Source organism: Mesoplodon mirus (genome assembly GCF_964341445.2).
Source record: "Mesoplodon mirus genome assembly, chromosome: 2".
Lineage (NCBI taxonomy): Eukaryota > Metazoa > Chordata > Mammalia > Artiodactyla > Ziphiidae > Mesoplodon > Mesoplodon mirus.
In genome coordinates this window covers 183,658,952-183,683,888 of record NC_138977.1, presented here as the reverse complement: position 1 = coordinate 183,683,888, position 24,937 = coordinate 183,658,952, and the positions used below count along the sequence as shown (strand labels likewise).

At 47.1% G+C, this 24,937-nt stretch overlaps 1 protein-coding gene across 1 annotated transcript in view; it reads right to left on the bottom strand.

Annotated features, from left to right (window-relative positions):
- Nucleotides 1-8,249: 8,249 nt before the first annotated feature.
- Nucleotides 8,250-24,937, bottom strand: part of CHAT (choline O-acetyltransferase) — a gene marked incomplete at both ends in the record, with an annotated part of 46,643 nt that continues 29,955 nt past the window's right edge. The window contains 7 exons of the mRNA XM_082611392.1: nt 8,250-8,519; nt 10,253-10,390; nt 15,288-15,350; nt 15,506-15,647; nt 18,607-18,729; nt 21,337-21,465; nt 22,351-22,451. Coding sequence (XP_082467518.1) covers nt 8,250-8,519; nt 10,253-10,390; nt 15,288-15,350; nt 15,506-15,647; nt 18,607-18,729; nt 21,337-21,465; nt 22,351-22,451 — 966 coding nt within the window. The remainder of the gene's footprint in view (nt 8,520-10,252; nt 10,391-15,287; nt 15,351-15,505; nt 15,648-18,606; nt 18,730-21,336; nt 21,466-22,350; nt 22,452-24,937) is intronic.

The following is a 24,937-nucleotide window of genomic DNA, read 5'->3' as shown; positions in this document are numbered from 1 at the left end:
TTCACATATTGCTTCTGTCCCATTTTCTCACTTTCCAGGGACTCCAGTTAAATGTATGTTAGACTTTCTCAATGTATTCTCACTGTATTCCTGCTGTATTCTTCGCACAGTCTCTTCTCTCCTGTGTTTTTCTCTCTTTCTTTCTTCCATGCTTCTTTTGGGATTGTATGTATGTGTGTATTCATGGATTGATTGATTGACTCATTCATTCATTCATTTTTACCTGTAATCCATTTTACTAATTTTTCTGCAGTTGTGTCTTAAATACTATCAAAGCCATTAATCTGGTTATTTCAGTTATTTATTTTTCAATTCAAGAATTTTAGTTTGGTCCCTTTTCAAATTTGCTGTGCCACTTTTTATAGAGTTCAGTTTCTTGCCAAGTTTTTCAGTTTGGTTTTATCTTCTTGATCATAGTAAAAATACTTGTTTTATAGTCTGTGTTTGGGAATTCCACTCTCTGGAGACCCCATGTGTCTGTTTCTGTTGTTATTTCTGCTAGTTTCTGTCATTTTGTCTTGTCTCCTAGAGTGCTTGGTTTACTTTAATTGTGTACTGGACATTGTACTAGAAAAATTATTTGTAGAAATAATTTGAGGCCAAGAAAGATGTTATTTTCTCTATAGATGACTTTATTTTTCACTTCTTGCCAGGTCCTGGTGGCACCAGCAACCCAGGATCATCTTAATACAATTTCAGGGCTTGAGATTTTCTGAGCCATCCAGATGGCCTGAAACTGGGCTGCAGTCCATGTGGAGGTTGGTTTATTTATATTTTTTCCTCATTTCTGTGGTGCAGGCTTTTTGGATCCTAGCCCAATGAGGATTGTAGATTACCAGGGTTCCCCCCCTTGGTGGTGTTAGGCTCCAATTTTTGTAAGCCTAACTCTGTAAACTCCAAATTACATCTCATCTTCTAGGTTGCCTATTCAATATCACTAGATATTTCCAGAGAAAAAGTATCTCCAGTGCTATGCTCTTCCTGATCTTAATCCAGTTAGCTCTTTTCTGATTTTCAAGAAGATTTTAAAAAACATATGTGACAGATTTTTAAAGATGTCTTATGTAGGAAGCGTAGTCTGAATTAAACTACTCTACCGTTATCAGAAACAGAAGTTCACCCATTGAGAATTTCGCCAGAGTTGCACTGAATCTAGAAATCGATTTGGGGAAAACTGAATCTTTCTGACGCCTTCCTATTTATTATATTGAAATACCTCTCCTTTATTTAGATCTTCTTCAATGCCTTTAAGTATAGTTTATTATTATCTGTGCATGGCTCTGCATGTCTTTTGTTAAATTTATTGCAAGTTTCTATTGTAAGTCGTGTATTTCTCATTGTGATTCTATTGCTGTATAAAATGAAGTTGACTTTATATATTGATTTTATATAAGCTACCTTGACCGTTTCTTATGATTTCTATTAATTGTAGATTCTTTTGGGTTTCCTATGTAGACAATCACATTGTCTACAAACAATGATAATTTTATTTACTTGAGTAAGCCTTTCTTTTTTCCTTCTTATTGGACAGGCTAGAACCTCTAGTGAAATGATGAATAGAAGTGATAATACTGCCTATTGTCTCCTTACCCTGGTTTTATTTTAGTTTTATTTTTAAAATATTTATTTATTTATTTTTGGCTGCGTCGGGTCTTAGCTGCGGCACACGGGCTTCTCTCTAGTTGTGGCACGTGGGCTCTAGCGTGCATGGGCTTAGTTGCCCCACGCATGTGGGATCTCAGTTCCCCGACCAGGGATTGAACCCAGGTCCCCTGCATTGGAAGGCGGATTCTTAACCACTGGACTGCCAGGGAAGTCCCCTTACCCTGATTTTAAAGGATAGAAAACATTTCCAATATTTCCCTATTTAGGATGATGTATATTGTATGTTTTTATAGATCTTTGTCAAGCTAAGTTCTTTTCTAATTCCATTTTACTATGAGTTTTTTAAAATTATGAATGACTGTTGAATTTTTTGAATGTATTTTTGTGATTTTAATGATTAGAATGATCCTATTATTTTTATTTTTTAGGCTGTTAATGAGTAAATGACATTTAGATATCTTCTGATATTAAAATACTTTGCATTCTTAGATAAACCTGAATTGATCATGGGTGTATTATTTCTTTTATATTCTGTTAGAATTTGTTTGCTAGTATTTCATTTAGGATTTTTGGATATACATGCATGAGTTAAATGGGCCTGTAGTTTTTCTTTATCGTATGTCCTAGTCTGGTTTGGATATTAAAGTTACACTGGCTTCAGAGAATAAATAAGGGAGTATAGAAGAAGAGGGAATATCCCTTTATTTATTTTGTATACAACTGAAATGAGCACTTCTTAGAATGTTTGGTAGAACATGCCTATAAAATTTAATGTTCTTGACACCCCCCTTTTTTCCCCTGAGTGGGAAGACTTTAAATTATCACTTTGGTTTAAGATTTATAAGACTATCCAGAAATTATATTTCTTCTTACATCAGTTTTAGTCAATTATATTTTTCTAAGAATTTTTCTCTTTTTAATCTGTTTTTAAATTTATTGCCATAAAGTGGTTGATGTGTTTTTGTTATCCTTTTATCATCTACTTTATTGTAGTTATGTCAGCTTTTTATTCATAATATTATTTATTTCTGAACTTCTCTTTTTATTTTATTGGTTTTACCAGAGACTTGTCTATTTTGTTAGCCTTTTCAAAGAATCAACTTTTCCTTTATTTAGCTTCTCTATTGTTTTTTGCTTTCTCTTTCACTGAGAGCTGTTTTTATGTTTATTACTTTCTTTGAGTTTACTGTTCCTTCTGCTTTCTTTGAGTCTATTGTTTGGTCCTTTTTTCTCACTTTTAAAGTTACACTTAGCTCATCAATCTTGAGTCTTTCCTCTTTTCTGATGTAAGTATAAATTTCCCTCAAAGCATCACTTTTGCTGTATCCCAGAGGTTTTGATATGCAGTATCTTTATTATCATCCTGCTCTAAGTATTTTAAAATTCCCATTATTATCTCTTTTTTGACCATGAGTTTTAGAATGGTGTGTTTTCTGGATTTTGTAATATTCTTAGTCATTTTCTCTTTGAATAGTGCTTTCCTCCCACTGTATCTAATCTCTCCCTTGTGAACTTCTATATGTATCTCTCCTGTATTTTTATTTTTTTAATAATGTTAAACACATCTATGTCATGTCTTCTCTTTGAGTCATCTCTTTTCTCCAGCCTTTGTGATATTATTCACCTGTTTCTTTTATCTGCTGCTTTCCCTCCTGTGAGCCATTTCTTGTGCTGTTTGTATTTTTTGACTGTGAGCTCATTTTTTTGGGGGGGGGGTACGCGGGCCTTTCACCGTTGTGGCCTCTCCCGTTGCGGAGCACAGGCTCCGGACACGCAGGCTCAGCGGCCATGGCTCACGGGCCCAGCCATTCTGCGGCATGTGGGATCTTCCCGGACCGGGGCACGAACCCGTGTCCCCTTCATCAGCAGGCGGACTCTCAACCACTGCGCCACCAGGGAAGCCCTGAGCTCATTTTTAATGGAGTGTTTTCCCCCTGGGGGTTTGGTGTGTCCAGGGTTGTGGAGAGTGGTTTTGTACTTGATTCTGCTGAGGCCCTTCGGATCTTACTAACCCAGGCAATTTAAATAAATTATTGGCTTGAATTACTGCTTTACAGATAAGGTGTATACATTCAGGTTCTACATCCACATGTGGCATAAGCTTATAATTAAATTTCTCAAGGATGTCTTTTTTCCACCATCTGCAGCCCTGAGTGAATGGCATGGTTCCTTAATGTTCCCCTGGGCTGATGGGAAGAGTGTTTCTAGTCCTTTTTAAAAAAGTATTGGGACACCCCTCTGAGGTTCTGGTTTTGTGAGGGATGTGTAGCTGTATCTCCCACCTTGGCTGGGCTGAGGTCATGTCCTGTCAACTTGCAGGGGTAGAAAAGCCCACTGTCAACCACTGGAGTCTGTGTCTGGTCCGACATAGCTTTAGCTCCCACTCACTGCTCTGTTTTGAACAGCTTTTTCTTCTGGAATGTGGGGATTTATTTTCTTTCTTTTGAACTTGACTATATGTTTAAAATTTCCTTCCTCTTTGTGTGTATGTTTTTATAGGTAGAAGGGGCCCTTCTGTATCAGCTCAGCCTGCCATTTTGCAGCTCCTTAAATATAAGAAATAGAGACCAAGGACAGAATTCTGGGGTCCAATGATATAAAAGGAACAGAAATAGGAAGTGAAATCCCACAAGGAGATGAAAGAAGCAGTAAGAAAAGAACAAGGAGAGAGCTGGTCCTTAGGAAACGAGGGAGAACAGGGCTTTGAGAAAGGTGAGGCCAGCTTTTCCCCCAGATGCCATACTGTTCATCCTGCAGACTCAAGAGGCCTCTTTGGAAAGAAAACTCAGAGAAACATAAAAGCAGGGAGACTGCCTGAATTTATAAAGGGAAACCAAGGTACTGGTTCTCTCTCTACCCCCAAGAAGAACTGCTTAGGGATAATTTGGAAGCTCGTGGTTGCTCTTGTGAACCTAGGAAGGACTCCTCCTTACATTTTTACCTGAATGTACCGATGGCTACCTCTCAGGACCTTCAGAGACAACAAGGAGGGGGTGGCATTATTTTGCATGTTGGGGGTTGGCTTGCCTGTTGGTACTCTTCTCTATCACCTATATCTTGTTATTTTGGGGCCACGTGTGATATATGTGATCAATAAGAGCAAACCCACATTACTTTCCTCCTGTTCCTTCCTATCCCCTCCATTGCTCCTGGAATGTTCTTAGCCATTGTCTTTTTGGATAATGCTTTTCTGCATCCCAGTCACACAAATTCATACATTTTAAGGTTCGATTTGGGCTTCTATTTGAAGGAATCTCAGTTCTGGTTCTGTGGATCCTTGGGGCTGTGGAGGGGATGTTGCAGCTGGGAATATACCTGTGCAGGATGCAGGGCCGTGCAGGGTGCAGGAACCTGTGTGCACATATACCTATGAGCCTGCAGTAAGGATGTTAAGTTTTTACATCACTTCTAAGTTTTCGAACAGTGACCATCTTCTGTCATCTTGCTACAACCCTGGAAATGGGTAGTGCTGATATCAACATGCCCATTTTACAGGTGAGGGAACTGAGGGCTAGAGAGGTGAAAGTGACATCCCCAAAGTCACTCTGTCTCTAACAGCAAGCTAGAGATAGAGCTGGGGCTCCAGTTTAGTCATCCCACCTCTGAGCCTGATCTTCATTCTGCTTATGCATGTTCGTGCAGGCTTAAATGGAAACACTCATCTCTACACCCAGGTTTCTGCCAACCTGATCACAAACATCCCGTGAAGCCTCTCTGACCCTCATCCCCACCCTGTGGTGGCATGCCACACACTAGGAGAGACTAAGTTCCTTCCTCCCTTTTCTCTCCCAACCCCTGTCTTTTAGACATCTGCCACTGCTGCTGTCAGACCTCAGAGGCGAATGAATTGTTGACCCAGCTCACAGAATACTACAGAATTTTTATAGCATTTCTGGGTAGAAACAATAGCCAACACCATCTTTCTTGGCATTACTTTTTATTGAATACGGACTTACAGTCTTTAAATAATTTGAATATAGTGCTTTCAATATACAGTTCTTTAGTCATACATATATTTCTTTAGAGCACAAAACTGTAACCGAAAATTGAAAGGCTATAAATACACATGTACATATCGCCATAAATCTAGAACTATTTTATAAAAATAGAACTCAAATATCAACTTTATATATTTTGGAAACTTAGCAATATTGTAAGGTGGCCACATTCATTTTTATTATGCATCACTGTCCCCCAAATGTCTGTCCCCAAGTTTCATTTTCCATCCCTTTGGGGACACTTGGAACAGTCTCCTTTACCAGAGTCCCCACAGAGATGCCCATGGCCATGGCTCAGCATTGCCTTTACATAAAGGCTCAGTGCACCCACCTGTTCTTGGAGGGGGAAGACCAGCTTCCAGCCCCTTCCTCAGAGGGAGGAGGTGTTCCCTCCAGCCAAACGTCTGCCATCCACACATGGCTGATATCTGAATATACAGAGTCAGGTTCCTTTCCCTATGCTCAGAGGATGGCAGATATGAGTTTGGTTGTGTCAAATCAGTGTAGAAAGGTTGAAACAAACATCACCTGAACAACGCCTGCTGGGGTAACATCATCCTGACAGCGGGCACCAGTGCCCACCTGCTTGTGGAAAGCCCTTTACACACGTGATATACAATCCTGACAACCTCACAAGGCTGGGACACTCTTTTCCCCATTTGATGATGGAGGCAATTGAGTCTCTGGGCTTTTAAGTTTCTTGGCCAAGGTCAGTGGGGCTGCCTGATCCCCAAACCAGAGTTCTCTGCCTGCCCAGAAATCCATGGAGAGAAACCAGAAGAGAACTCAGATCTTCACTGTGGTCATTTGATGAGAACAGATAAGTGGCTTTGGGTCAACCTACGGCAGGTGGACAGCAGTTCCCCAAACATTCGCAGAACTCTTGGGCTGCACCTTTCTAGGGGGAGCAGGAAGGTGGACGTGTGAGGGAAGGAGCATGGACCTATAGACCAATAATTTTGAAGGGCAGTGCCAGAATCTCTCAGATCATCCAATAGAAATCCTCAATCTAAAACCAGGGGTTTAAGGAATTCACTACATTGGGCTGTTTGTGTTACAAAGAGCCCCGTAAAGGTGAAAATGCCCATCCCATCTCAGACCTGCCGGCTTCCGTACAGGTCAAAGTGCAGAGAGTTGGCACAGTGGTCTGAAGAAGGGACACGTGCAGGGTCCCTGGGCCAGTGTGGAGGGCTCAGAGTGATACAGAGCAGGATGGGCAGGGGCAGGGAGGCTTTTCCAGAAAACCCCTCAGGGAGCATGGCAGAACTCAGTGTGATGGGAGCCCAGTTCTGCACCTCCTCTGGACAGAGGCAGGCTGCCTCAGCTATTTGCAGTTTTGATTTTTCTGGTTGCTTTCCCATAAAACTATGCCCCAGCAGAAAGTGCCTCTCACATCTCCTCCATGAGCACAGCCCCCCGAGACAATCTCACCTCGGCTCTGTGGACTGTCTGCCCCTCTGTCAGGGCTGGCTCTCCATGTGGCCATTCCCTTCTCCCAACCCCACTCTCTGCCAGCTGTGCCCTCAGCCCCCAGGCCAGTGGAGAGCCCTGCTCTGGGCTCCTCCACATGAGTTTTAGGCAGAATCCCTAGATAACATCCTCCACATAAAGGAGCCCAGCTGTCCAAGGGTGCCCTGCTTAGGCCGCTGAGATCATATTCTGAAATTAAAGTCACAGTGGTTTTCTTAAAAGCCTCTCTTAAGAATGAACAGAACAAAACAAATAAACAACAGCAGCAGAAAACCCCTGAAGCATCCCTCTCTCCTCTAAAAGACAGATCACTTATCAGGGCATGTTTCTTGTGAAGGCGGGTGGGAACGCAACCAGAAAAAATGCAAGTGGCAGGATCCCTGGGGAAGTGGTCCCCGCCACGTCCCCGGGGAAAGCAGGGAGCAGCAGCTACTCCAGGGCAATGGTAGACCATTTCTTTTCCCTTTTAGACTAGCCGGACCAGATTTTTTGAACTCAGTGGAAAGCTGCTTCCGGGAGGCAAAAGGAGAAATGTGTCTGCAGGCCCAGATCATTATATTTTAAATTAACTTGTGCTCTGTGTGTGTGTGTGTGTGTGTGTATGTGTGTATGTCGGGGGGTGGGTTAGTGCTTACAGGACTGTGTGTCTCGGGGCAGGTCACTCTGACTGCCATGATCAGACTGCTTTGAATCTGAAAACAAAGCCCCCTACTCCTCCCAAAAAGACACAAGGTAATGACCTGGAGTTAGCCTCTTCCTTTGTGGTTCATTTGGGTACATTGCACATAATAAGGTGACTCTTTCGTTGGGCAAAAACATCACCTGGACACGCTAGGTCCTGCTGGGAAGCAAACCAATATTAAGCTTCCATGGCCATGGAGGGAAGTCAGTGGTGCCTTCCCCATCTCGCCCAGGCCACCTCCGGGCCAGGCTGGTTTTATATCCCAGTGTGCAGGCCTGAGGGCACCTTGATCAATAATGACGATTCCCATTCATCAGGAGGGACGCTTTCCTCCTAATATCCAGCTTTGTGTGATGCCTCAGTGTGGTCTGTGTGTTGGGTCCAGAGTTACAGGGGAGCTACAGAAAGCTGGGGTAAGTGTTGGGACAGGGGTTCGGCAGGGTCTGGCAGCTGCAGGATGCTGGGTTTGAGGAGGTGAAACCTAGTGGTAGCAGTCAAGGTTGGTGCCCCTGGCTGGGCCTCGTTACTTTTTCCTTTGTCGTCAGTGGCTTGCCTGTGGCACACGGTGGCCGACAGCAGAGGCCTCTCATTTCAATGAGGCTTTCTTCCACAGCTTTTGCAAACTTGGTTGAAGAGGTCTCTTTGCAGCCATGGAAGCTGGAGATGCAGAAAAGGATGCTCTCTGGCTGGGGGTTGTAGCAGGCGCCATAGCCATTAGGTACCACAGGACCATAGCAGCAAAACATCTCCATGGTGGTGGGCACCTGGGGAAGAGGACAGGTCAGAAGCTGCTTGTTCTGAAAGTCTGCTATAAAGCATGGCGTTCCAACAACCCAGGGGCCTCGGTGGGATATTTGCTTCTCTTTGACTATTTTCCACCTGGGTGTTTGACTGAATTAACCACATCAACTGATTGCTTCATCATGGATGGCCACAGCCAGAGTCGTCAAAACAAACCCATCTAACTGCATGAAATCAGAAGAAGAAGGGCCATAAGGCCCTCCCTGGTGTGAAATCTGCTCTACTTGTGAAGTCAGAAGCTCCCAGAGTGACCTGGTGCTGGGTCTCAGCCGAGTCTCTCCTTCACCTGGGGGCTGTTTGAATCACCGAGGCAATCAGAGCAATTTACTAAATGGTACCCTGGTGGCACCCAACAGTTAGATGGCTTCCCAGAGGGAGTAATTTATGAACTGGAGGAAATCTGGCTCGTCTTCTCTGTCGATTTTTCCCACATCCTTAATTACTGTCAGTATTGCCTGGCTGGTCTGATTTTCTCCCCACAGCCTGGCCACGCACAATTACCCAGCACTGGGCGTTTCAAAGATTGCCATCAACTGGAGTTTTAGTTATGTACCTGATATGTTTTGAATTCAGAGGGCAGAGATTTTGTAATTTGGATCACAAACCAAGAAAGTGTTTCTGAAGGCATTCAAGCCATAAATGTTCATTCCAGTTGGAAAAAAGAGTCACCACACCCTAAATTAATTTTATTAGCTGGCTTTAGAGGGAAAATAGAGCACATTCTTGAGCAGGTGCAGGGTGGGGTTTGCTTTAAACCCACAGGCTCTGTGTGCTCAGGCCTTCAGAAATGACACTGGCCATTTTAATGGGGCAGAACAAACCATTAGTCTTGCTAATAGAGTCACCTCATTGTCAGATAAATTTGCCGTGTAACAGCCGAAGGCCATAAAGCCATTCCGAAGCACCTTTTGCCCATGGATGGTTTCCTGAAGAATTTATGTTGCTGTGTTCTGCCCTCGTTTATTCGTGTCTGCAAGCTCACTGCCATAATGCCAAAATGAAATTACTGAGTGGGCTTTTATCCTCAAACACAACTTTATCAGCCCTTTTTATTGCCCACGTCCAGCTTTTCGCAGATGAGGTGGAGTTTTAGTAAATTGACATTCGCGGGGGGCGGGGGTGGGGGGAATAGGTAATTTCTCCCCTAAATGGCTGCCTTCCTCTAATGGATTGCATTCTGTTTTTGTGTCAGTGGTTCTCCAACAGAACAAGCCTGTAGCACTGGTTAGGAGATGCTGGGCCAGCAGTGGCCCCTTAGAATAATGGCTGTGACTTGTTTGGAGGACCCTGTCCATGCCAGGCACGGTGCTGGGCTTTCCACTGATATTGTCGCATCTGGTTGAGCCAGGACTTTGCTGTGGGCCTGTCGGGCTTCAGAACCTGTGGTCACCATGGTGGAACACCACGTCTCAGGCAACATTGGAAGGAGTAAGCATAATGGTTAGGGCACCAGAATGGGTATTCTCCCATCCTGCCCACCTCTGCTAAGGTGGCATTCATGATTATGCCCATTTAGAAGGTGGGGAGACCTGCACTCTGAGCATTCAGGTCCTTCTGCTGAAGGCCACACAGCTCACTGGAAGCAGAGCCAGGACTTGCCTGACTCTAAGCAGTGGGCTGTAGACACCGAGCTCTTTAGAGAGCCCACTGCTTCCACTAAGTGGCTTCTTGGGTGACGGCCGTGCTAGGGCTGTACCTGGCTGGTGGAGAGGACAAACCGGTTGCTCATCAGGTATGTTTCATCCGTGAACATCTCGGGCAGTTCCTTGCACACTTCCCGAGCCAGCTCCTGCAGCCCCAGCAGGTGGTTGTCAATGGCCATCCCTGTTATGGCCTGGGTAGTTGGGGACAAAGAACAGGACATGAGACATGGACTCTCCCTCCTCCCCTCCTCTCTAGTCCGCAGTGCTAAAGGGGACTCTAACTGCTCTCGCCTACCCAGTTCTTGCTGCAGACCACGTGTGTGGGTGACCACTCAGGACCGACCACTGTACTACATGGCCTCTGCTCCTTGGGCCCTTGTGCATTTCTACATACACAGGATGAGCCAGAGCAGGTTGGGTTCTAACACGAGGATGCCTGAGTTAAAAGTCAGTGAGTCTGAGTCCTCCCAACAGCATGGTCCCTGCTGGTGTTCACTGTGTATAACTACTCCGTGCTTTAAGTGGAGAGAGTGGGGTTGGCTGGGCCATCCCCAGTGCCTTCTCAGGTAGGGCAGGAATCTGGGTAGGAGCACGGGTGCTGGGCCCCATCCAAGCATGGGGAGGGGTGCCCCGGGCTGTCACTGGACAGACTCTCACCACAACCAACACTTCATACTCCAGCAGGAGCCCAAGGAATGAGGGGTAGAGAGCACTGAGGTCTGTTCCTGAGTCTTGGCTGCTGTTTCGTAGGCTCAGAATCAATTCAACTAAACTGGATTCGTAACCTAAGAATAATTTTGAGACAGGAACTAGACAGCTTAGCAGAGGCTCAGCTCACATTTTCAAGGGCTTTTGGATGAAGAAAGGGTTTTCCTTTTTGTCACAGGTATTTGAACTCTTAACAAAGGATAAAAGAGGGACTTTCCTGGCGGTCCAGTGATTACGACTTTGCCTTCCAATGCAGGGGGTGCGGGTTCAGTCCCTGGTCGGGGAGCTAAAATCCCACATGCCTTGCGGCCAAAAAACCAAAACATAAAACAGAAGCAATATTGTAACTAATTCAATAAAGACTAAAAATGGTCCATATCAAAAAAATCTTTTTGAAAAAGGGCAGGTAAGAGAATAGCAGTGGAAGCAGTGGTAAGAGAATTTCTATGTAGGAGGAGCCCAGGGGTGGTGGTGGTGTGGCTGCAAGTGTGGCAGTGAGGCCAGGGCACTCACTCTTCATATTCCCCACTGGAGGCTGCATGTGTAGCACGCACATGGGTTTTGCTTGGATTACATGCTTATTTGGGGCAATTTGGGGGGCTGATGGAGACATGGGGGCCACATCTGGCCTCTCGTATTAACCTCTGGATCAACATCAGGGTAATTGTGAGTAACTCTTGGGGGTTTCACGGTTACATAAGATGGCCACTTAGCTGTTAACCCCCGACCTAGGAGGAAACCTCCCATCACAATGAACTTTGTCCAGGTTTACAAGTCACGTTTTGGAATTTGACAGCTGTTTTCTTTCAGTTGACAATGAATGCATAAAGATGACTCAGAGGCCCCAGTCTCTCCAAATGCCCCTAATTATGGGCTGAAAAGACATGTTATACAACCACCACTCACTTTAGACATGCCCCCTTAGGACAGAGGGGAAGAACTGTGAGACAGACCAGCTATGAAGTAGATGCACTTTTAATTTCTCTGGTTGCCTCTGTTTAATGACTGATTTGTGTAGATCTATCAAAGCAGCTACTCTGTGCAGCAGCCAATCTACCCCTGTTTTCACCATCTCTGAAGTCACTGTAGCAACTGGGGTTGATTTAACAGGTTGTTTGGATCAGAGCCATGAGTAGTAATGAGTAAAATGACTCGGCATTCAGTCTTTCGTTCATTCAAGGGATCTTAATTGAGTACCTACTATGTGCCTGAGCAGCTGCTAGAGAACAAAGCAGTCACAGACTCAGCCTCACGGAGGCTTAGGTGTGATGGGAGACAGATGTTAACCAACCATACAAATAAGCTTGTGATCATAAACTGAGTAAATGCTAGGAAGGAAAAGCATAAGGTGCTGTGAGAGTATGTGATAGCGAGTCTAGATCACATTTGCTTCTTTCCCTGGAATTTCCTTTCTCCACTACCACTACCAAATATACTTGCCAGATATCTGGAGGTTTCCTGACTTCCTTCCTCTGTCCCTTACCCTGCACGGCCAACCAGGTACCAGATTTACCTACAAAGCATCTTTATAGCTCTCCTCTTCCCATCCCTTGTCTCTTTTACGTAGTTGTTTCCACCAACTTAAAATAGTTAAACCAACAGAAGCCTATGGCAATGTTTTGGAGGATATTTTTCTAAATTTTTCATAAAAATTTAAATTATTATCAAAGTTGTATATTTATAGTTAAAAAAAAAAAAACCCCAAGTAAGCCAAAGGCTTATGTCACTTTGCCAGCACTGAGTCTCACTTCACAGAAGCAATCACTTGGAACCCTTTTAGCGACTGACTTTCTTAGTTCTAAACAACATGCTTAGACTGCCGTTACTGCATTTTTCAGTTTTCTTATTATAGAAGATGAAACTTTGGCTCTTTTATATCCCCACTCCCCAAATACACTTTCACTCTCCTATGCTCCCAAATAGAGTTACATTTGAACTCCTTGTTGCTTGATCAATATTCAGTGTTTACATGGTTATAATTATACAGGTACTCACAGCTGAGTCCTGTAGTGTATTAGGATTAGATTTCCTTTCTTATTCAGTTTTTTGTTTTCCCTAGAAATGACAATTTGTAAATAATTAAACTGTGATTTTCCCACTTGCTTACCTTTCTATGTATCTGTAACTAATTGATTCCTAAACCCTTAGCTGGAAGTGTAAAACTTCCCTTAATACATTAAAATGTATCAGGTAATTTATCAGTTTAATTTCTCCTTTCACTTCTTGCTTCTCTGTGGACCCTCTGTTCTCTGGGTCTGCTGAACAGCTGTCAACTTGGGATCTCCCTTTACTCTCATCCTCTTTCTCTACCTCTTTCTTGTGTTGAATCTTCTGATGTTTGAGCTTATGACTTTCTTTTTTGTGCTTTATTCTCTTACATTAGTGGTCTATATCCTCCAATAGTTTTACAAGAAAGAGAGCTTAATAAGTAAACATTTTAAGACCTTATCTGTATAAAATGTCTTTATTCTAGCTTCAAATTTGATAGTTTAGCTGGGTATAGAATATGCATTAAAAATCATTTTCCCTTAGAATTTGAAGGCATTGTTTCAGTATCTTCCACCTCCCAGTGATGTTAAGCCCAATTATGTTTTTATTCCTGATCTTTGTATTTGAATTTTTTTCCTCTCAGACTTTTTTTTTTTCATACCAAGGAAATTGGACAACACTAAGGTCAAAAGAGGAACTGAGGGGCTAACTGCTTCTCATATAGATCATCAGTGAATCCTCTTCTTTTCAGCCCCACATGCACTCCTACTTTTGGTGGAGCCTCCAACACCTGAGCCATTCTGAGGTTCTGCAGTGCACTTCACTGGGCTCCTGGGTCTCCCTCACTGTTTGCTTGGGTTTTAGCTTTCTCTGGTCTGCTAAGTCAGATGTCATCTGTTCTGCTTTCCAGCTCTGAAACTTTGTTCTCATCTCCTTTCTCGTTCTCTTTGCTCTAGTGTATTTATGGCTTAAAAAAAACCCCTTTGCTGATGCTTTTGAGGGTTTTAGAGGGAGTGACAGTGAACCCTTGTGTTCAGTTCACCATGTTTGATCAGAAGTTTGTGTCTTCCTCTTCAACACCCCCTGCCCCTGCTCTACATCAGTCCTTTTACCAGCTCTCCCTAAACATTATATAGGTCCCTAATTCTGTCTCTTGGCAGACCACCCCACGCTCCAACCAGTCCTTCTACCTGGTCACCAGGGTAAGCTTTGTGACAGGGAAATCCAGCATCATGAGCTTTCCTGCTTTTCTGTCCTTTGCAAGCTGCACATATGGAACTATTTGCTTTTCCTCCAATATGTCTTATTCTCTCAAGACTCTTTGCCGTTGCATGTACTGTTCCCTTCTGGGGCCATCCTTCCCTTCTATACCCACCTGACAAGCACTTCTTCATGCAAGTCTCATATTAAGCACCACTTCCTCTGAAAAGTCTTCCTGGCTTTCCCAAGCAGAAGAAGGAGCTTGCTCCTCCATGTTCTCTGCTACTTCCTGAAGCATGTAAGGCCTCTTCTCCCAACTACACGGTACACTCCCCAAGCATAGGGCTTCATTTTTTATTTCCTAGTACCCAGGGCCTTGCCTGGCATAAAGCGGGAAAACAAAGGCTACCCACTGAACACAGGACAGCAAGCTTGATTTTCCCCAAACAGAACAAACACTTAACTATTCCAAAGAAATCGGGGACCTAGCAACTGAATTACAGAAAAGCCTACATTGGCTAGTTCTAAAACCCAGATGTGTGCTGTGCTTGCTTTCAAGTATATAGAGTGAAATCAGTCAACTCCTTTTCACAGATTAGATGATCCTTCAAAGACTGTATCAGAATGATTTGCCATTCATACATTGACCACCAGCCCAAGTAGTAGCTTATTCTCTGTCTGTATGCACATGGTGGCTTTGCAGTGCTAGAAAGTACATTATTTCCCTAAACTAGGGAAACATTTCCCTTACAATTTCGATTTCACCGTTAACTTTCAGCAAATATTATTTTTTAATTCACAGGCAGTATAAATAAATACATGGAGAATAAAAAGACAAAACCAGTCCTGAGTGGGAATAAATACCGCCTCACCTGAGATTGTGCCAAGTGTGCAAACCACCGCACATCTGACTCTCTTGTATAAACTGTAAAGTGCTATACATGTTGGTGCTATTATTATTGTGGTGGTTGTTGTTTCAAAGACCATTCGCTGTATTCTTGTAAAATCCGTGTGTAAACCAGGAGTGGTGCGTTACCCAGGTTCTAAAAATAAGGAAGAGGAGGCTCTGAGAGGTGAGGTGCCCTCACCAAGTCGCTGCACAGGTCGTGGCCCGGCTGTCACCCAGAGCCCATGCCGAGGCCCCAGCTCTGGGCACAGCCCACAGTCCTGAGCTGAGACGAGGTCACTCACCATGACTGTGTACTCGGTCTGGGCTCGGATGGCATCCTTCAGGAGCAGTAGCTTCTCTGAATCCTGTAAATGGACCAGAGACACAGCGCATGGGGCTTTAAGAGGGTGCTCAGCGGCAGACAAGCTAAAGGAGCTGGTTGTCTCAGGGCCGAGAGGACAGGCGGTCCACAGCTGCCTCACTGGTTCCCCCTGAGACTCCTCGGGCCAGCAGGACTTACCGGCACGGTGGCCGTGTGGTCAGTGATGGTCTTCACAAAACGCAGCGCCTCCAGAGTGGCTGATCGAATGTTGTCCACCCGTCCCTCGCGGAACCGACGGATGGACGCGCTCTCGTAGGTGGGCACGAGTCTCCTGTGGAGCCTGCACAGGATGAAGGAGGAATGGCAGACAGTGCTGCCTTCTCAGGGAGTCATAAATGCTGAAATAGCCTCGTCTGCCCTTATTTTTACAATCCTGCCTTCGCTCTGCACAGTATTTCATTTTAACGCTAATAGAATTCTGGAGGAGATTCCCCAAAGATGAATGTCGGGGAGCCTCGGATACGAAGAGCTGAGCACACTTTCCTGCGTGGGTGATATTGTGTGGATATAAAATAAGGAAGATGTGACTGGTAGTTTTTTTAAAGTCCCAGTCTGGTGGGAAACCTAGAGTTTTCTGTGAGATCCAATTAGTGTTTGATTAATAGCACAGCATGGACTAATTCATCATTCGCACTCTTGAGGGAATCCTGTTTTATTTAAAAACAATTCAAGCATGACCTATAGATCGAGGCAGGGAGGGGGCCTTAGTGGCCGTGGGTGTCAGCTGCTGCAGAGGCTCACCGTCCAGGGCCAGCAGGGCTTCCAAACAGACCCATGGGCACAAGGACTGTGCCTCTCGTCCCTCACGTCTGTGACCGGAAGAGCAGTGGCCGCTGTCCCCACCAGCCAGAGCAAGTCTCTTCCCCTTGCACACCAGGCTGGCACATGCCCTTCTCATCAGTCAGGAAAGTTGTTGGTGTTGGGGTCAGGGAGGGGAAAGACACAGAACTCAGAGAGGGGCAGTGACACCCCGAAGTCACACAGCAAGCTGGGGCCCTGTATCTTGGCCTTCTCGGGGCATGTCTCTCCCACCCTGGGTGAGCTCCAGGAGGAGGGAAGGCCGAGTCTGATTTGGCACAGTGCTTGGCACTGTATGGCTTGCCAAGCAAATGGCACTTTCTGTACACTTATGTCTCATTTCCCCAAGACTCTGGCAGGGAGCTCATTTCCTGTATCTCTCTAGCCCCTGGGGGCAAACGCCATGCCGAGCACAAAAGTAGACGCCATCACTGGCTGGTCGCTGATCACCCCCAATTTAGGTAGCTTCCAGGTTTCTGCTGAATCTAGGAGCAGATTAAAAAATATCTTTTTTGTTACAGCTGAAACTCTGAAGAATGCATTCCATGGGCAGCAGGTCGTATTTTGCCTATTCAATGAGCCTGGGAGCCTCTGGCCACATCTATTCCTGGCCATGTCCAGTGACAGCAAAGATCCCTGGAGGGTGGAGTTGGGAGGCTCTATGCAGTGTCCACCAGCCCCTCCGGGCTCTGGATCTGAAGCTCTGAAGTGCTTGCCAGGGGGGTACCAGTGCAGCAGTGTCCCCAGTTATGACACCAGCAGGACACTGACCTTGTGGCCCATTTTAGCCACATACCATCTGAGTATCAGAACGGCATTGATTGCAGTTCCAGAGGCCAGGTCCTGCCGGCGAGGTCTCCATGTCCTGGTGACGAGCACAGTCCTTGCGTGGGGTTATGTCAGCCTGACAGATGACAGAGTGGCTGCACTCCCTTCCCCATGAGTCACAGCCCCCTGCGTGGGACACTGGGCTCTGGGATGCCGCCTGCTCATTAGTGACTACACTCCTTGCCCCGGCTTTCTCCAAGGTCGCTTTTTGCCTCCCCTGGTTGCAAACCGAAAGCAGGTTCTGGTGGGGGCATAGTGCTATTTACTGCCCATGCCAGTTTATGAGCTATAGCTTCTGGAACGCTGAAACCAACAGGGGCCAGCCCTGTCTTGAGGAAGATCTACTTTGCATTTTACTTTTTGCCTCCTGTAAGAGACCAGTTAGGCTCCCAACCCTGCCTTCAACCCTTACCTCCCTACGCTGCGTCCCTTCCCCAACACACAGCTACCATTATAGAGATTTTTCTAAACCATACACCTCACTGTGCCACCCTGGGCTAAAACTCCTGCAGTGTCTTCTCATGTCTGTGACAGTCCCTGATGCCTACTCTGTCCCAGGCGTGCAAGATACCCAGAACATCATGCCTGGGGGAGACAGTCTAGAAAACAAAGTCAGCAAATCAGTGAATGAGGGAGACCACATGGATAATGACTGCCATGAAGGAAAAAGAGCACAATGTGCTGTGACAGAGAACTGGGTGGCAAGGAGCCCCGAGGTGGCCTCTGAGGGCTGGCACCTGGGCTGAGACCTGAGCAGTGGGAAGGAGCTGGTATGTGAAGAGCAGTGGTGACAGGTGGGTGGGCAGAGCCAGAGCCACAGCAAAGATCTGCAGGTGGAAGAGAGCTTGGGGGCAGGGCCCCAGGGAAGGCTGGTTCACAGGGAGCCCTTCAGGGAGCTGGACTTTGTTCTAAGCGTGAAGGGAAACACGGTAGGTGATAAAGACTGATTTGCATATTTCAAAGTTCATGCTTCATGAAGACAGGATTAGAGGGGACAAGAGTGGAAGCAGAGACCCCCAGGGGCATGCTACAGTTGACTAAGCACTAGATGACGGGGGCTTGGGAGGGGCCGATGGCAGTGGAGGTGAAGGAAAGAGGATGGAGGGTAGACATTTGGAGGAGGATTGACATGGGGATGAGGGGAATGAGAGACAGAGACAAATCAAGCCCCAAATCTTTGACTTGACCCCCTTGCCAGGGCGGGCAGGGTGGGGATGCTAGTTCCGTTTCCTTATCAAGGCCAGGAAAAGTGGAGAGGAACAGGTCACAATTATACAGGGACCCAGGTGGGCTGGGTGAGATCAGCAGGAGAAGCAGCCTCCCTACCTGACGTCCTCATCACCTGCCTGGCCCTTGTGAGTTCTGCGTTCCTCCCCTGTGAGCTCTGTGCCCCTGGGCCATCGCTTGCCCGCTCCTTGACTGCAATATCCTTCTTTTCATTTCTGAGGTTGGACTCACACTTTGAAACCCAGTTAGGTGACACCTCCTTCCATGCAGCCTGCCCTGATCATACCCCCTTCCTCTAGGCCCACAGAAAGTCATCTCTCCCTCCAAGATGCTTCTAGACTCTAGAGTAGCTTGTCAGTCAGCCCACCTTGGCAGGCTGTACTTACCTATAGAAGGCCAGCTGGAGGGCCACCTGAATAAAGGCATCGGGGCTGCATTTCTGCTGCTTAATGAATGTTTTCCCATAGTCATCAAATTTATAAACGGTGAAGTCGAGATTCTTTACTATTCTGTGGAAGAAAAAGAAAAGATGCATTCATCGCATGCAAAATAGAATGCACTCACCACAGGGTCTAACGAAGTTTCTCGATCCTGTTCTACGTCCCAGCACGCTAGATATCCAGTGCACTGTCAGAGACAGGCCTTGACGTTTGGAAGTGGCAGAAGGCATGCCAAGCAGGGTGACTCTGAGCTAAAGGTGAGGCTTGGCTGGGTAGTGGCCCTGCTCGGGGGTAGGGGAGGTGGGCCTGGCTGCAGGGAAGGACACGGAAGCACAAGGGACATTTGCATGGGCAGGGAGAACACTGCCCACAAACAAAGTCCTAAAACTTCATTGCCTACAGAAGAAGGCCTGAAACAAGCCATGCATTCGATCTGTTTGGGAAGGTGTGTCCAGCATCCCTATGGACTCTTTTGGCATCCCGACCATCCTGCCAGACCTGCAAATCCCCTATGTCCAGGGAAAAGCCCATTTCTCTGATGGCTGCAAGCAGCATCTCCTCACTGAGACTCGTCCCTGTTGTGCTATGGAAGAAAGGCCTGGAGCCTGGCCACTGGTCACGGTCACCACAGCAAGAGCTGCTCATCTGGGCTTTGCTGGTGACTGAAAACCCATTTTACCCAGAAAGGGCTGCTGAGCCTCCCCTGACATGCATAGGTCTTTGCTGCTCACGAATCATTGTCAGAGAAGCAGGAAGAGTCCCTGAGTCCACACTGAGACCTTTCAGCGCTGGTCTCCCCCCACGCCCACCGTCACATATTGACCAGTCTCCTCCTTCATAATGAGTCTGGGGTCCGGGCTGCCTGCTGCCTGAAGCAATGTCCAGCAAGGTCCTCGCCACCCGTCCACCAGCCGCGCGTGTGTGCGTGCGCGCAGAGCCCTAGGTGGGCAGCCCTGAGCCCCCTCCCACACTCCCTCAGGATTTGCTGTTCCCTGCCTGCCTTGCCTTGGATTATTCCTCCAGCCATGTAAGCTCAGCTCTCGGTGGGCCATGCCAGGCTCTGGGGACCCATCAGGACTCGGACAGGGCCCAGTGCTCACGGGAACTCACTGCTCAGTCGGGCCTGTTGACCCACCGTCCCCCAACAGGCTGAGCTTACAGTTACCACAGACACCTGGGAACCTCTTGTCCAAGCCCTGGCCATCAGACCCTACCTGCCTTCCGTGGCAGCTCAAGACCCCCCTCAGCTCCTGCTGCTTCCCCACCCACAGGCCTCTCTTGGCTTTTCTGGTCCTCCAGAAAGGGAAGCTGGGGGTCTCGGGACCACGTGACGCCTGCTTGAATCCCTGAAAGCAAACGGGCTCCTTCCTCAGCCCAGGGCTCACCAGCCCACCAGCTCACTCTCCTAGCAGCCTGTGTGTCCCAAGAACAGCCCCGTAGGGTTGAGATGTGAGTACTGCTTTACAGATGAACACCCGAGGCCTCTCCTCCTCCCCGTGGAAAGCCATTCAACCTCCCCAGCAGCTCGCTGTGGGCTCATCCTCCCCATCCCTCGGCCTCTGAGCCCAGCCATGTTCTGTCCTGCTCACCTGTGCTATTCCCACAGTCTCCTCACTGGCTCCCCGAAACCCCATGCACCAAATCCTCCAGCGGCTCCTCACTGCTACAGGACAGCTTCCAGTCCGCATAACATAAAGACATGAAGCTCTTCACAATGTGACCCCGACTTCCCTTTATTGTCCCAACTCTGGCCATTCTCTCACTTGCTGGCCTCCAAACCAGCCTGATCTCTTATGAACCTATCTCTCCCCCAGCTGCTGGTACCACGAACTCCTAGTCATCCTTCACGGCCCAACTCTGTAAAGCCCTCCCTCAACATCCTGGCAGAACCCAGCTCCCATGTCCTCTGTGTGTTCAGGTTCGAATGCCTCTCTCTGGTTTTGGTGCTTATTGCATCTGATATTTTTGTGTTGGGGGTCCACTTCCTCCACTAAAGTATGGAGGGCAGGCCCTGTGGCACATTGATCTCTGTGTCCCCAGAGCCCTACCAGAGGCCTGGCACACACCAGAGCTCTACACGTGTTTGATGAATGAATGAATGAATCAATGAATCAATGTACTCATGCTCACTTATTGAATGAGGGAATGAACAGCCAAAGTCCAGATCTAGTTGCCAGCCCGTGGCTCCCAGCACACCTTGCCACTGTCAGCGAGGGCTCACATCCATCCCTGGCCCTCCTGCCTAGGTCCCATTAGGGCCAGCATGGCCCTTGAGGAAAAAAGGCCCCTTGTCAAGTTGCAGTGTAAATTCAAGGAAATTGAAATAGCTTGGATTCAAATGACCTATTCAAACCCGTTGTTTATGACTCCCCCGAAAGCAGAGGATGATTTCCTTGCCTTGACTCTGCTCAGTCAGGTGAAACCTGCGGAAAAAAATAGCTCCACGTTTGCATTTTATGGAAATGATGGATACTTCAGCAAGGTTATTTCCCCAAGAGTTATAACTCCCCTTCTGTTTGACTACATTTCCATGAGGGGGTGGGCGGAGGCAGGTGAGAGGAGGCAGAGTGGCTGGGGTCTTTGGAAGCTTCCAGGGTGCCTTGGCAGCTGGTGGGGCAGGGGGATTGTAGGGTGACCCCCGGAGCATCACCCCCAAAGACCTGGGATTCTCCTTACTGTTGAAGTTTTTCTGCCGAGGAGGCTAAGAGGCCTTGAATTTCCGGAGAACATTTCCACCTCAGTCTCCTGGGTGCTGGGAGCTCGCTGACTGAGTCGGCTCGGACCATTTTCTTGCCGGTCTTCACCCTGCAAGACAAAGGGGTGACCTCCTGTGGCCCGCAAGCTGGGGGGCTGCGGGCAGCTTGTTTCTTTGTGCTGCAGTCATCTTAGCTGTTGGAGTTTGATTTACCCCAAACCATGAAACAGATGAACAGACTGAAGCTCAGTGAGGCCACCTAAATTAGTGAGTGGCAAAGCTAGGATTCCATCCGGTTCCACCTGACTCCAAAGCCCAGTATGTCTTTTCACGTCTTCCATCTGACCACGCTACACCGCTAACTCTTAAAAAACACTCGGGGACAAATGGAACAAGCAAAGTGTGTTGTTCTGTTTACGAGGGCAGGTTTGGGTTTTCAGTGATCCTGAAGAGTTCCTAAATCACGGAAGAACTTATAGATGCAGGGAGAAGGTCCTAGAAGGAGAGAATGAGCAAAATTGTGAATGGAGGAAGGAACCTGGTGTGATTAAGGGACACAGAAGTACTCAGTCTGTCCAGGATGGGAGTTGGAGAGAGAGACCCAGCCCAGGGGAAAGGAAAGAGGCGCAGCTCAGAGACCTCCCCTCTGTGCTGGGTCAACAGCAGGCCCAGCCCTGACTCTGGACAAGCACGACATCGACCTGGACTTCCCTGGACCGAAGCAGATGTTCCTTTAAAGCTGAGAATTCTTGGCTAAGCCTTGCCCTAACTGCCCCTAACCTGTTGTTCAGTCTGCCCCTTCTGTCCATGACCGATAAAGCATATGATGCCTTGTTCAGGCTGGTTTTCAAATTCATCTTTTGCTGAGACACTTTCCAGACTAGCGCGGCCCCCCAGAGGCCGCCCACATTTTTCTTGGCCTAGCTTGGCGGCTGCTTGGCAGTCTGGCTTTGCCTCCTCTGGCTGCTCGGGAGGGGCCCTGCTCCCCGACTCACATGTGCTGGAGCAGATGCTCTGTGCACTGCACCAGGACGATGCCGTCGAAAGGGGAGTGTTCGCACACCACGCCACAGGTGCCGTCTCGTCCCACCACAAACTGCAATAGGAAAGAGAAGTGAGTGGACCTCTGGGACAGTCAATATTTCAAACCAGCCCCTTGGCCCCAGGTCAGGAACCCCGCATTCTCCCTCTGCCCCCACCTCTCAGGGGGAAACTCTTCTCTAGGGACACCAAAGCACATCATTTCCTGAAAAGAACGCTGCATGCAATTGCCATGGTCTGAGAGTATGGGAGCCTCAAGACAGCTCTAAACTGTGTGACCTCCTTCCCAGAAATGCCCCAGGCAGTGAAGGTGGAGCCCAAACTCCCTGGCTCAAGTAGCCCAGCGATTCCTAAGACCTCACGCCGAGGCTGTACACACTCTCCTCAGGTCCTGGGCAAGCTCCTTAGGCTCCTGTTAGCCCTGTTTTCCCTTCACGGTGCACATCAGGGCTACCATCCTGGTCTTCTTTGTGTGATTATGTGTCTGATGGACACTGTGTGTTTGGCCACCACTGATATTATTCCCAGGATCACCCCATAGTAGGTGCTTAATAATTTTGTTAAATGAGTAATGAAAGATAATGATCCATTTTGGATGGTGTGCAGATTCCTAGGGAGAAATAAAATATCCCTTGATGGGAGTGAAAGAAAGGTGAACGAAGGATGCCCCATTAACTGCTGCCTGGGCTTCAAGTCAGGGACCCTGATCCCAGTTCTGTGGTTGCCGCCTGCCAGCTGGGAGAGCTTTGACAAGACACTTCAACTCTCTGGCTTCAGTTTGCTCTCATTTAAAATGGATCCAATAAGGCCCAGTTCACCAGATCGATGTGAGGATTAGAGAGAAGGCATATGAAAGGCCCACGGGAACTGTGAAGATTACTTATGATTTTTATGACTATACAAAGGCTGGATTTAGTTGACTTGGAAAAGGGACATACTCAGTATGTACAAAAGGACTAGGAGAAAATAATGAGAAGAATGAGACCTGATTCTTAAAGCACAACCCGAATAAAGTGGGGCTGCCTTGAGGTCCACCTCAGCACAGCATCACACTCAAGAGGTACTAGCCTGTCATCCATAGGCAAACAAACCAACAAGCAAACAAATAAACGAGCTACTGAAATCTTTATGAGACCTTCCAGGGAACTGTGGCACAGCACACCTCTGAGCTGTCTCCCTGTCTCCTCCAATCTCAGAGCTGCCCGAATCTTTTCTCCCATTCTTCAAGCAAACACACTTCCCACAGAGTTTCTCTCAAGATTCCTCCCTTGTAGGCTCTTTTCTCTCTCCCTTTGTGTCCCCTGCCTTTGTGTCCTGAGACTTGCTCTTGAACTTTTCAGTTCACGTTCATGGAGCCTGTTTGGCTTTTCCAGCTCCCCTGATAATCTGTCCTGCCTGCAAAAAGAGCCCAGACGTGGGCATGGTCATCCACGTGAGGCAGGAGGGAAGGGCTGTGCCCACTCACACATGAGTGTTTTTCTGTCCCTGTCGCTAAAGAAAGGGAGGAAAATGGTACCCTTTAAAAACCACCACCAAGGCTTACTATATTTCAGATCCTGTACATCCATTATATCATTTCAATCCCACAGCTGCTCCATGAAAGATTGCAAGCCATTAGCACCACTGGTGGAGGCTAAATAGCCAGCGCAGCAGGGAGAGAACTCAGCAGAAATAGCAGAATCAATATGCAAACCAATAAAAAGGATAACCTGCAGAATGTAGGGTACAGAGAGGGAGAAAAACGAGAGGCGGCCTAGAAATGCTTGCCAGTGTGAGTGATGCTAAATCAAAACATAAAGATCATTGCATGCTACTTAATATGGTCATTGTGAAAGTGTGGGGGTTTTACAAATAAGATTAGATACAGGATCGGCGTGCTGGGGTAAAAGAATGGGGGACGGGAATGAATGGCCCAATCTTCATCCTCATCTGTGTGAGTATTTTTCTCCAGGTCAAAGTGAATGTCTTGTTTCTGGGCTGATGTCATATGAATGAAAAATATATGAACAGGGACTTCCCTGGTGGCGCAGTGGTTAAGAATCTGCCTGCCGATGTAGGGGACACAGGTTCGAGCCCTGGTCCGGGAAGATCCCACATGCCGCGGAGCCACTAAGCCCATGCGCCACAACTACAGAGCCTGCACTCTAGAGCCCGCGAGCCACAACTACTGAAGCCCGTGTGCCTAGAGCTCGTGCTCCGCAACAAGTGAAGCCACCGCAATGAGAAGGCCACACACCGCAACGAAGAGTAGCCCCTGCTCGCCGCAACTAGAGAAAGCCTGCGTGCAGCAAAGAAGACCCAACGCAGCCAAAAATAAAAATAAATTTTAAAAGTATATATATGAATGGTTTTGTTTCATTTCATGACTTTTCTTCTGTGGAGATGCTGGGCTACCCTACTCCTCAGGGATGAAGGGAGGTGTATCGAAATGGCCAGGCCAGGGTGACGGAAATTCAGAACAGCTGACATCTTCAGGCATCAGACATGATTCTTTTTTTTTTTTAATTGGAGTATAGTTGCTTTACAATATTGTGTTAGTTC